Below are 13,365 nucleotides of genomic sequence, written 5' to 3' on the forward strand. Positions count from 1 at the left end.
GACTTGCTGTGTGGGGAGTCCAGCTTATATTCTGTGACTTTATGACCAAGCCACCTAAAGTTCCAAAGCGCCCCTTTTGGCTTTTTGTGAACTAACTTCCTCTGTGGTTATTCTAAATCATTTGCATGGTATTAAATCTATTCTGAAAAATACAAAAAGGACTTGATGCCTGGGCTTGAGAACAATAGTGAACTCTTGACTTGTGAGTAAGAAAACTTGTATGTCACCTTTTAAGAAAAATTCAAGAGAAATAAGTTACAAATAATATTCGCAACAACTTAAAACTATGCTTCAAGAGAAGTATGGTTTATAGTGGATGTGCTTTGTTTATCCCAAATTTCAAAGCTCCTGATCATGTTAAACAGCTTGCTTGAACTTCTGAGTAATTTTTGACATGCAGCCAATAGTTGGAACACCATTCTGGCTAGTAGTGCATAACGTGACGAGAGCACCAGAATCATAAAGTATTTTAAGGTGATCTGGCTAATAAAGCTTTATTTTACCAAAGGGCAGTCTCTGAATCAGTCCCAGTCATTGGCAAGGATGTTACATTAAAATTAAAACCAGCCATTCTTTGGTTTACTACTGTTCAATTGTGATTTACAAGAGTGTGTGAGATATGGAAATTTCTCACGCAACTCAGATATGCCTTGAATGAGTGCACTCCGTGAAATCGGCTTGCCTCATAATAATAGCCTTGCTATTGAGAAATACGTTTAAAGAGAAGCCACCATCTGTAAATATACACTGCAGGATTCATGCTAGCCCCTGGCCATTTAGTCTGCTTGCCTGCTAACTAATTTAGTTACTTACAAAAAAAAATTAAAGATATTTTGTTTTTTGTAATTGCAATTTAAGTAGTACTAACATCATTGGTAAACCTTCAATAAGTTTAGAGAAATCTTTCTTAAGTAGCTAATGAAACACAAAAAGAGTTCTAAATTATTGGCTTCTGAGGTATATAAATATTCCCAGAAGAGAAGGTAGTTAAGTAGTAAATTGAAACAGCTGTAACTTCTTCTGAAAGCTGATAATTTTACGTATTGATGTCAGCATGTAGTTCAGTGTCATAAAGAGGAGTCTGGGACAAAATTAATTACAAAAGTTGTTTCCATTTCTTCCTAACTGCTCTGCAGTAATATTATTTACGTGCAGTAACTCTATTTCTTAAACCTTGTGCTCAAAGCTGTCATTTTGGTCTGCCAAAGTCACCACTTTGTGACTTTGTTGTGCAGATTACATATCTTATGGGGTGTTCAGACAGGTGGAAAGTCTTCTATACACTTATGGTATGTTACGGTAAAAATACAAACGTGTGCTACAATATCAAAGCTCTAGTGGTTTTTTATATCTATATTATTTAGTGCCTTGTTAAAGACTAACGACTGAGGATGTTTTGAAGAATTTATTGAATTAAACTACTGTAAAGGTGGTTTAATAACTTGCGTGCCTTGGGTCACAATGGTAACAGAATTAAAAAAGACTTTAACCATCAATGGGGGCTAAATTAGCCAGGCCTCAGAAATGGGCATAGACTCCTGATGCTGCTTATCCCAAACCTGCGGAGTATGATGCAGGCAGCCTGCCAACTTTGTGCTCCCTGATTATTATCATAATTGTAGCATGCAGCCAGTGCTAAGCACACTGCTGAACAGTTGCACATCTCAGCAGGTGGCCCAAAATCATCAGAGACTAGCACAAGTTAAAGCCAGCCTGCGCTCTTAAAAGGCGAGGTGTATTATGGTTGGAACAGGTGGTGGAAGTCCTAGTACAAGTCACTCTGACCTTGGAAACATTGATTAATGGTACGACATGGGTGAGAGCATAGTCTCAAGGGTCTTGGATACTACACTGAAGACCCTAGTGGAAAATTTACAAAGGAGGGGAGATGTGCTGTATTTACATGGGGACCAGAAGGTCCTCCAGACAAACACTCAGAAGGCAATGGGAGCAGATAGCAGTAGATGTCAGTGCCAGGAGGAAAACCCCGAGACCTTGAATGCAGTATGCAATAGGGTCAATGACCTCAGCCAAGTGGTCAAGGTCAGTGAATTCATCTTCAAATGCCATATCCTATCTACTGCACCACTAGTTTCAGAAACTGCCCAATGCACTACACCTCCATCACATTTACATCTCATAGCTTACACATACTGCTAGCTAGTTAACCATGACAGGCACATCAATTTGCACCACACTGATTGGCACACTTCCCCGTTTCTTGAAGGACAAGGTATCACACAACTACATGTGGCAAGAGACGAGCCCCATGGAGGAGGAAGTGCCTGCCTTCATTGGAACAGTCATTGCGGAGGCCATGTAAGGTGCCATTTCAAATGTTACTACACAAAATAAGAGCTCATGGTGTAGGGGGTAACGTTTTAGCATGGTTAAAGGGATTGGTTAGCTAACTGAAAGCAGAGATTATGGATAAATGGATCTTTTTTGGGTTGGCAAGTTGTAATTAGTGGAGTGCCACAGGGATCAGTACTGGGGCCTCAACTATTTATAATCTATACCAATGACTTGGATGAAAGGACCAAATGTATGATAGCTGGAACTGTTGATGACACCAAGATAGGTAGGAAAGGAGGTCATCAAGGGGAGGTAAAGAGTCTGCGAAGAGATATAGATAAGTTAAGTCTGTGGGCAAAAATTTGGCAGATGGAGTATGTTGTGGGAAAATGTGAACTTGTCCACTTTGGCAGGAAGAATAGAAAATCAGTATATTAATTAAATGGAGAGAGACTACAGAACAACGGTACAGATGGATAAAGGCAAAATACTGCAGATGCTGGAAATCTGAAACAAAAACAAAAAATGCTGGAAAAACTCAGCAGGTCTGATAGCATCTGTGGAGAGAAAGAGTTAATGTTTTGAGTCCTGAAGAAGAGTCATATGGACTCAAAAAGTTAACTCTGTCTTTCTCTCCAGATGGTACAGATGGAACTGGGTGCCTGGTACATGAATCACAAAAAGTTAGTATGCAGGTACAATAACGGATTACGAAAACAAATGGAATGTTGGTGTTTATTGCAAGGGGAATGGAGTATGAAAGTATGGAAGTTTTACTGCAACTGTCACAGGGCCTTGGTGAGGCTACATCTGGAGCACTGTGTACAGTTTTAGTCCTTTTCATTCATTTACATGATGTGGGCTTCGCTGGCTGGGCCAGCATTTATTGCCCATCTCTAATTGACCTTGAGTAGGTGGTGGGGAGCTGCCTTCTTGAAACACTGCAATCCATATGGTGTAGGTACACCCACAGTGCTGTTAGGAAGGGATTTTGACCCAGCGACAGTGAAGGAATGGCAATATATTTCCAAGTCAGGATGCTGAGTGGTTTGAAGGAGAACTTCAGGTGGTACTTTTCCCATGTATCTGCTGCCTTTGCCCTTCTAGATGGTAGCAGTCATGGGTTTGGAAGGTGCTGCCTAAAGACCCTTGGTGAGTTTCTGCAGTGGATGTTGTAGATGGTACACACAGCAGCCATTGTTCGTCGGTCATGGAGGGAGTGAATGTTTGTGGATGTGGTGCCAATCAAGTGGGCTGCTTTGTCCTGGATGGTGGCAAGCTCCTTGAGTGTTGTTGGAACTGCACTCACCCAGGCAAGTGGAGAGCATGCCATCATACTCCTGACTTGTGCCTTGTAGATGATGGACAGGCTTTGGGGAGTCAGGAGGATTCCCAGCCTCTGACCTGCTCTTGTAGCAACAGTACTTAGATGGCTAGTCTAGTTCGGTTTCTGGTCAATGGTAACCCCCAGGATGTTGATAGTGAGGGATTCAGCAATGGTAATGCCATTGAATGTCAAGGGGCGATGGTTATATTCTCTCTCTTGTTGGAGATGGTCATTTCCTGGCACTTGTGTGACATGAATATTACTTGCCACTTGTAAGACCAAGCCTGGATATTGTCCAGGCCTTGCTGCATTTGTGCATCAGTATCTGAGGAGTCACGAATGGTGCTGAACATTATGCAATCATCAGCAAACATCCCCACTTCTGAACTTATGATGGAAGGAAGGTCATTGATGAAGCAGCTGAAGATGGTTGGGCCGAGGCCACTACCCTGAGGAACTTCTGCAGTGATGTCCTGGAGCTGAGATGATTGACCTCCAACAACCACAACCATTATCCTTTGTGCTAGGCATGACTCCAAACAGTGGATAGTTTTTCCCCTGATTCCCACTGACTCCAGTTTTCCTAGGTCTCACACTTGGACACATGCAGCTTTGATGTCAAGGGCAGTCACTCTCACCTTGCCCCGGGAATTCAGCTCTTTTGTCCATGTTTTAACCAAGTAATGAGGTCAGGATCTGAGTGACCTTGATGGAATCCAAACTGAGCTTCAGTGAGCAGGTTATTGTGAAGCAAGTGCCACTTGATAGCACTGTTGATGACACCTTCCATTGCTTTACTGATGGTCGAGAGTAGACTGATGGGGCAGTAATTGGCCAGATTGGATTTGTCCTGCTTTTTGTGTGCAGGACGTACCTGGACATTTTTCCACATAGCTGGGTAGATGCCCCTGTTGTAGCTGTACTGGAACAGATTGGTAGGGGCACGGCAAGTTCCGGAGCACAAGTCTTCAGTATTATTGCCAGAATATTGTAAGGGCCCATAGCCTACGCAGTATCCAGTGCCTTCAGCTGTTTCTTGATAGCGCGTGGAGCGAATTGAATTGGCTGAAGACTGGCATCTGTGATACTGGGGACCTCTGGAGGAGGCTGATTTGGATCATCCACTTGGCACTTCTGGCTAAAGATGTTTTGAATGCTTGAGCCTTATCTTTTGCACTGATGTGCTGGGCTCCTCCATCATTGTGGGTGAGGATATTTGTGGAGCCTCCTCTTCCGATGAGTTGTTTAATTGTCCACCACCGTTCACAACCGGATGTGGCAGGACTGCAGAGCTTAGATCTGATCCACTGGTTGTGGAATCGCTTAGTTCTGTCTATCACTTGCTGCTTATGCTGTCTGGCACACAAGTAGTCTTGTGTTTATAGCTTCACCAGGTTGACACCTAATTTTTAGGTATACCTGGTGCTGCTCTTGGCATACCCTGCACTGTTCATTGAAGCAGGGTTGATCCCCTGGCCTGATGGTAATGATAGAGTGGAGGATATGCTGGGCCATAAGGTTACAGATTATGTACGAGTACAATTCTGCTGCTGCTGATGGCCCACAGTGCCTCATGGATGCCCAGTCTTGGTCTGTTCAAAATCTATCCCATTTAGCACGGTAGAAGTGCCACACAACACGATGGAGGGTATCCTCAATTTAAAGGCAGGACTTCGTCTCCACAACGACTGTGTGCGGTGGTCACTCCTACAGATACTGCCATGAACAGATGCATCTGCGGCAGACAGGTTGGTGAGGATGAGGTCAAGTATGTTTTTCCCTCTTGTTCCCTCACCACCTGCCGCAGACCCAGTCTATCAGCTATATCCTTTTGGACTTGGCCAGCTCAGTCAGTAGTGATGCTACCGAACCATTCTTGGTGATGGATATTGAAATCCCCCGCCCAGAGTACATTCTGTGCTTTGCCACCATCAGTGCTCTCTCCAAGTGGTGTTCAGTATGGAGGATCATTGATTCATCAGCTGAGGGGGGTGGTGCGTGGTAATCAGCAGGATGTTTCCTTACCCATGTTTGACCTGCTGCCATGAGATTTAAAGGGAGCTGGAGTTGATGTTGAGGACTCCCAGGGCAATTGTCTCTCAACTGTATTCCACTGTGCTGCCATCTCTGCTGGGTCTGCCCTGCCGGTGGGACAGGACATACCCAGGGATGGTGATGTGTTGTCTGGGACATTATCTGTATGATTCCGTGAGTATGACTATATCAGGCTGTTGTTTGACTAGCTTGTGAGACAGCTCTCCCAATTTTGGCACAAGCCCCTAGATGTTAGTTTTTTGCAGGGTTGACAAGGCTGAGTTTGCTGTTGTCATTTCCGGTGCCTAGGTCGATACTGGGTTGTCCGTCCGGTTTCATTCCTTTTTATTGACTTTTTAGCAGTTTGATACAACCGAGTGGCTTGCATTTGAAGCAGTTCAGAGAAGATTCACTTGACTCATTCCTGGGATGAAAGGCTTGCCATATGGAGAAAGGTTTGGGTTTGTCTTATGAAGAAAGGTTGAACGGCTTTGGCCTATACCCATTGGAGTTTAGAAGGATGAGAGGTAATCTTTTGAATCATATAAGATCCTGAGGGGACTAGATAGGGTGGATTACCAGGAGGATGCTTCCTTTTGTGGGAGAGACTGGGTCTCGGGGCACAGTTTAAGAACGAGAAGTCTCCCTTTTAAGATGGAGATGAGGAGAAATTTCTTCTCTGTCAGTCATTATTCTGTGAAATACCCTTCCCCAGAAAGCAATCGAGACGGCGTCATTGAATTTATTCAAGGCTGAGTTAGGTAGATTTTTGATAGCCAAGGGAGTCAAGGGTTATGGGGGGCAAACAAGGAAGTACAGTTGACACCACAGCCAGATCAGCCATGATTTTATTGAATGGTGGAGCAGGCTGAAAGGACCAAATGGTCTACTCCTGCTCCTAGGTTCTATGTTCCTTTGTCCTATGCTAGTGACGCGGCTGAAACTATAGAAGATGACACTATCCTCATACCTAATCCTCCTGCTCACATCCCATTTCCCTCTCATACCCAAATCTCTTCTGATTTACAAGGTGTAGACATAAGCATGCACCTCTTGCTTCCAACCCCAGCCTCTCACCACAACCTTGCCCTGTGCCTTTCTCCTTTTACATAGCCAAGAACTGCCACCTGGCCAGGCAGAGCTGGAGGGGCAGCAAGACACTGATAATGATGGAACACCATCACTCAAGTTAATGCTTGGCAGCCATCAGCTCAGATACTAATGCTGCACATAATTTAGTGGATAGCACAGAGGTGGGATCTGCATGTGATGATACAGCAGACAAATGTGGTCTGCAGCCAGGGCACTGGGAAAGAATCATGCAGTTTATAATCTAATTCAGTGCAGCATACTTTCATTATTTACATAATCACTATAATAGAACTTTGGCCTGTACATTGCTTTCTGGAAAATTAGTGGGTTGGGACAGTATTATGATCTTCGGTTACCAGAAACCGTTATTTTGAAGTTTTTCTTAACTTCTTGTTGCTCTGCCATTAACCCTTAAGATAAAAATAAATCAGTGATCATCCCAAATCTGGAATAGTTTCTATAATTGAAAGATTTAATGTTATTTATCTCTCATTTATGCTCTTGCAAAACATGCTGAACAAGAAAAGCTCCCAGCATGATTTTCTTTCTTAGAGGTTTGGGTGCAGTAATCAGGATGGTGGACACGGTCTGTTAGCTTTTTCAATTGTTTCACCTCATCAGGCACTGAAAGTGATGAGTCTACTATTATACCCAAGTCTCTTTTTTTTAAAAAAAAAAATGGCTTGCAATTACATAGCAGCTGACACAACCTTTGGACTTCCCAAAGTGATTTTACAGTCATTGAAGTACCTTGGAGGTTAGTCACTGTCACAATGTAGCAACAAATTTGCTCACAGCAGTGAGCTAATGTGATGTTAGTTGAAGGATCAATATTGGCCAGGACATCAGGGAGAACTCCCCTGCTCCTCTTCAAAATTGTGCTATGGATCTTTTACATCCACATGAGAGGGCACTTTGCCCACATCTGAAAGACACAGCACTTCTGATGGTCAGTAGCATATCAGGTGGATAGATTTTGTGCATCGAAGTGGGACTTCAACCCACAATCTTTTGACTTGGAGGTAAGAGTGCTACCACTGAGCCAAGGTTGACACCTGATCTTACTTTGTTCTTAGTAGAGTATTGAGACCCCTGACACTGTGCAGCAATTACATAACCAGCAGCAGCCCAAATAAAAATGCTGCATTCACTTAGGCGAGCCCCACCTATCTCCCTGTCCCACTGTTGTTTTGAGCCCTGTTTTTAAATGACCCTTTCTTTTAAAGCTAATCCATTTCGATCATCCAATTCACCCTTCAAAACCACGATGGAGCAGGATTGAAGGTCCAGTATACTTCTTTTGGATGAGACATTATACCAAGGCCCCATCTGCTCTGCCAAGTGGATGTAAAAGATCCCTTGGCATTTTTTTTAAGAAGAGTAAGGGAGTTATCCCAGGTGTCCTGGGCAATATTTATCCCTCAATCAACATTATAAAAACAGATTATCTGATCATTGCTGGTTGTGGGAGCTTGCATGGGGAAAATTGGCATTTCCTACATTATAACTGTGACTGCATTTCAAAAGTACTTCGTTGACTGTAAATCACTTTGGGATGGCCTAAGGTCATGAAAGGTTCTATATAAATTCAAGTTTTTCTAATTTTCCATGCCTTTAGTGAACATTTGCTTCATTAGGCAGTTGATGAGTCAATGCTCTGAAAGTATTTGATTTCATATGTAAGATTTTCCTTATGGACCTGCGGCCCAAGTACATGACTAAGTGGCTTTATGAGATATTTTGTAAATTAAATGAACTGCTATGATGTATCTTTCTGATGTTATTTGAAAGGAATTTTCAATCATTGTTTCCCCCGAGTGGTGTTTAATATGGAAAAGTACTGATTCATTAGCTGAGGGAGAGCAGTTGGTAATCAACAAGAGGTTTCTTTGCCTTTGTTTGACCTGAAGCCGTCTGTAGTCAATGTTGAAGACTCCCTGGCCACTCCACTCCTGACATATCATTCCATCATTGCTGGCCATACCTTCAGGGGCAGTAATTCCCAGGCTAAGGAGACTAAGCCTCTCCGCCTCTCTTTCCTCCTTTTAAGATGCTCCTTAAAACCTACCTACTTGATCAAACTTTTAGTCAACGAACCTAAAATATCTCCTTATGTGGTTCAGTCTCAAATTTTGTTTGATAATGTTCCTGTAAAGCACCTTAGGGCATTTACTACATTAAAGATGCTATATAAATGCAATCTGTTGATTTTGTTGTACTCCACTGTGCCCCTACCCCCAGTGGGTCTGTCATTATCAGCGAGCAGGACATCTCAGGGTCTGTCATATAAGTGAAACATGACTCCCCCAGGAATGGCAATAGAAGATCTTGGACTTTGGCTGAATTACTTTGATTCTGCGAGTGTGACCCTGTCATATTAATGTGGCTAGCCTGTGGGACAGCTCTCCCAACTTTGGCAGCAGCTCCCAGATGCTAGTGAGGAGAATGTCACAATGCTGGCTGGGCTGGGTGTGTCTTCAACATAAGGTTGCTAAATATTCTTTAAACTTAGTCATACTTGTGGTCATTCGACCCTATACGTTCCATTGCTTCCGTATTATTCATGCTGCCCTGACTATTTGTAGAAATCAGGCCTGGTTGTCCTTTTTAGAGACCTTGACACATTGGTTCAAAAAGCAATTCTGTACCATATTTACTAGTTTTGATTGCATTGTCTAATTTCTATTTAGGAAATCCTAGTTATAACTGAGTTCATTAAAGACTGCTGTAATTGTGTTATTATTCATATGCGCCCTTCTTATGTCATAGTTGTTATCTTCCTTATCCTACCAGGAGGTCTGAAGAGACTTTTACTGATAACCCTAATCTTTGCTTGTTAATTCAAGCCAGAATATTTCAAATCCTCCCCAGGGATATTATTTCACCTTCTTAAATATATGACTACCCCTCTTTTTTTTATCCTAACATAGGAGTAGGCCATTCAGCCCTTCATACCTGTTCCACCATTCAATAAGATCATGGCTGATCTCGTTGTGGTCTCAGCTCCACTTTCCTGTCTGCATCCTGTAACCCTTGGCTCCCTTGTCTAACAAAATCTAACATAACCTTGAATAAATTTAAAGACCCAGCTTCCACTATTTTCTGGGAAAGAGAATTCCACGCCTTAATGACCTTCTGAGATAAAAAAATTCTGCTCATTATTGCCTTAAAAGGGAGACCTCTTATTTTAAACTATGTCCTGAGTTCTAGTTTCTCCCACAAGAGGAAACATCCTCCCAGTATCCACCCTCTTCAGTCCCTTCAAGATCTTATATGTTTCAATAAGATCACCTCTCATTCTTCTAATGTCCATTGGGTATAGGGCTAACCTCTTCAACCTTTCTTCATAAGGTAAGCCCTTCACCCCAAGAATGAGTTAAATAAACCTTATCTGAACTGGTTCTAAATCAATTGTATCTTTATTTCAAATAAGGAAACCAAAACTGTGCACAGTGCTCCAGGTGTGGTCTCTGCAAGGACCTGTACAGAACAGGTTTGCCCCTATATATTGAATTTATGCTGAACCTCTGAGTGAATCATATTTCTGTTGTACCTATAGCATTATAACCTCTTGGTGCTACAATCTGCCCTAGCTGAACCATCTTATTCTGAGTGCATTTGGCATTTAGAGATGGCATTTAATTGGAGACTGCATTTTTCTTGCATTGTTTAGTCTCCTTAGCCTGGAAACTACTGTTAACAATATCAGCAGATGGATGATTATTGAACTGTAGAACATTCTTCTATTGTTTATTTTTGTGAGATTTGTATCTCACTTAAAATAAACTTGTTAACACCTGTGTTTAAAAAATCTGAGAAATGTCATATGATAATGTTAAATACCCATCCACAAATGTCAACATCAGATTTTCTAAAAGTTTATATTTAGTTTATTTGCCTGGATCTACTTATTGAAAAATGTGTTCTCAGGATGTGGATGATACTTCCAAGGTGACATTTGTTGTCCATTCCTAGTTGCCATGAAAGCACGTAGAGCTACCAGACACTGTGGGACTGGAATCAAGTGTAACTCAGACTAGTGTTATGACTAGGTGAGGATGGGTGCAAGGACTCCCAATTTTTCCGATTATGAGTCCTTTGCTATTGTTTGTGGTTGAGGCAATTCTTAAACCGGTAGTCCTTTGCTTTTCTTTAGAAATGCTGCTTTGGAACTTGAAGTCGTCTTTAGAATTTCTCAGTCTGCTGTCCGCAGTACGATATAAGCAGGCAGGCAGTTCAGTTGAAAGAGAGAGGCAAACAGCTTTTTGCTGCCTTCAGATGTTCCTTCTCTGGATTCCCTTGAAGCCATAAGGGTTTTAGAATAAAAGACTTCCAAAAATCAAGGAATTTCAGTCATGTGGTGACTGGCTATTGATGTGTGATGGAAAACAATCGATAGTCTTTTCATGTTAATAAAGGAGTTTCTACCCCACATGGTCAAAACCATTATCATACAATGGAGGCAGATAGTGACCCTTAGCACTTCCCTTGTGCGTAATCAGGCTTGTGAGTTCTCCTTTGTTACCTGACACAGTCTGAGGCATTATTGTCCTTGCTGTTTTGGGGTAAGTCCTGACAAGAGCAGGTGCGACATTCCACAAGGATGTGGTCTACCATGTTCATCATAATCTACTTTTAAAAGCTTCCAGAAGCTTGGTCAGCTGGCAGTCCCAAACAGCAGGTGACCTGTGGCAGTCATCTTAAATCAGTATCCTTGTTTTAACAGGTGAAACAGCCTTTTTTAAAAAAAAGTTTCATATGAGAGTCCAAAAGATGAAAATGAAAGTTAGCATTTGTCATCAACACACCTCTATAAAACTGGGCTAAAGTGGCTGATTCCCTGCCCTGAAGGATATCATGGAACTAATTTTTAATAAAAATTCAGTAGCTTTCATAGCATTTCTGATGCTAGCCCAGCAATTGCCAAATTACCAGGGATAGGGGGAGAAGCATTGGCTATAATTAGATAATGGAAAGGTGAGACCAGTCCCATTTGAGGTTAAGAAGAGATATTTTCCTTGGATACATGTAATTCTAGCTCCAAACTGTTTTGGCATGATTTCCACTTTCAGTTGTCCCTCCAGTGAACCCAGTAACGACCACGTATCATCAATGAATCTTTGAAAGCCAGCAATCCCTGTAAGCATATCTCTTTCCTCTCCCTAGTTTCTTGATTAACAAGCAGTATTCATAATAGCCCTGTCTGCATTCCGGAATTTGAATTAATACAAACATATTGTTGTTCACAAACATAATTGCTTTTATTTCACATCCCATCTCGCTGGGAATGGAAACCCTCAAAGTAGTTCACTTTGGTGATCGACGTGTTTCATAAAACCACTTTCCCAAAGACCTTTCCCTTTAAAATAAAGTATTTCATAAACATTAAGTCGTAGCCTAACCAGAAAGCATTATTTTCCCATTGTAATACATTGATTAGATGCAACTGGATAGATTTGTTACCAATGCATTGTATTATATAACCATTTTGCTCATGTCTCAGCGTAATGTTGTATTGAGACTTGTATAAATGTCCTTTGGTCAACTTCAGCCACATAAATGTTCCCCAGTCATAGAAATATAGAAAATAGAAGCATGAGTGGGTTATTCGGCCCTTTGAACCTGCTCCGCCATTCAATATGATCGTGGCTGATCCCCTATCTCAATGCCATACCCCCGCTCTCTCCCCATACCCTTTGAAGCCATTAGAGTCTAGAAATCCATCTATTTTCTTCTTAAATATATTCAGTGACAGCCCTCAGTGGTGGAGAATTCCACAGGTTCACCACCCTCTGAGTGAAGTCATGGGCTTTTCAAATGTCTTGAGGAATTCAATTTAGGTTGGTAAATTCATGTTTGCCACAACTGAGATTTAACTTTTGGAATCTACTCGAAGAATTACATGGGGCTGAATCTTCGGCTGAATCTTCGGCTTGGCGAGCGGGTGAGCTTGCCAAGGTGTAAATTGACGGGTGACATCAGGCGTGCATCCTGATGTCACGGCGCGTCATTCAGATTTTCAGTTCGGTGAGCGTGCACCCGAGTTGGCTGTGCGCCCTCCGTACTGTCAAAAGCCTATTAAGGCCATTTAACTCTCAATTAAAATAATTAACGGAGCTGCCCGTCCAACCTTAAGGTTGGCAGGCAGGCGAAGAGCCCAGACGGCCTTCGCATTTTTCATGGAACCTCATCCACAGACAGGATGAGGTTTCATGAATGATTTTAAATTTTGACAAAAATTTTTATTGAAATTAATGCACATGTTCCAGCTCATGTGACAGTTTCACATGAGGGGACATGTCATAAAAATGTTCTCGCCACTTTATTAAACTTTTTGGACTTAAAACTAATTTCTGCACTCTTTCGTGTGCATGTGCGAAAGAGTTCACTCCCGACTCAAGCAACCCCCACCCCATCCGCAAAGGGAGCACACGGCGCTTCTGCGTGTGCGTCACGCTTGGCAGGCCTTAATTGGCCCACCCACGTAAAATGGCGGTGTGAACCCATCTGCACCCGCTCCTGCACTGCCCGCCCGACAGACAGAAAATTCTGCCCAAGGAGTGGAATATGATCGTAAAGAGGCAGAAAATTTTGTTGAACCATTTTTTTTTCTAGGA

At 42.3% G+C, this 13,365-nt stretch overlaps 1 protein-coding gene across 8 annotated transcripts in view; it reads left to right on the forward strand.

Moving 5' to 3' along the window:
* The window catches only part of galk2 (galactokinase 2), a 168,205-nt gene that overhangs the window by 136,741 nt on the left and 18,099 nt on the right, over positions 1-13,365 (forward strand). The window contains exon 9 of one of the 8 annotated variants that reach the window (XM_041175301.1): positions 10,724-10,800. The exons of the other annotated variants lie outside the window; for them this stretch is intronic. Coding sequence (XP_041031235.1) covers positions 10,724-10,788 — 65 coding nt within the window. The 3' untranslated portion in view covers positions 10,789-10,800. Of the gene's footprint in view, positions 1-10,723; positions 10,801-13,365 lie in introns of those variants that run through there. 8 annotated transcript variants of the gene reach the window in all.

This window comes from Carcharodon carcharias, chromosome 26, assembly GCF_017639515.1.
Source record: "Carcharodon carcharias isolate sCarCar2 chromosome 26, sCarCar2.pri, whole genome shotgun sequence".
Classification (NCBI taxonomy): domain Eukaryota; kingdom Metazoa; phylum Chordata; class Chondrichthyes; order Lamniformes; family Lamnidae; genus Carcharodon; species Carcharodon carcharias.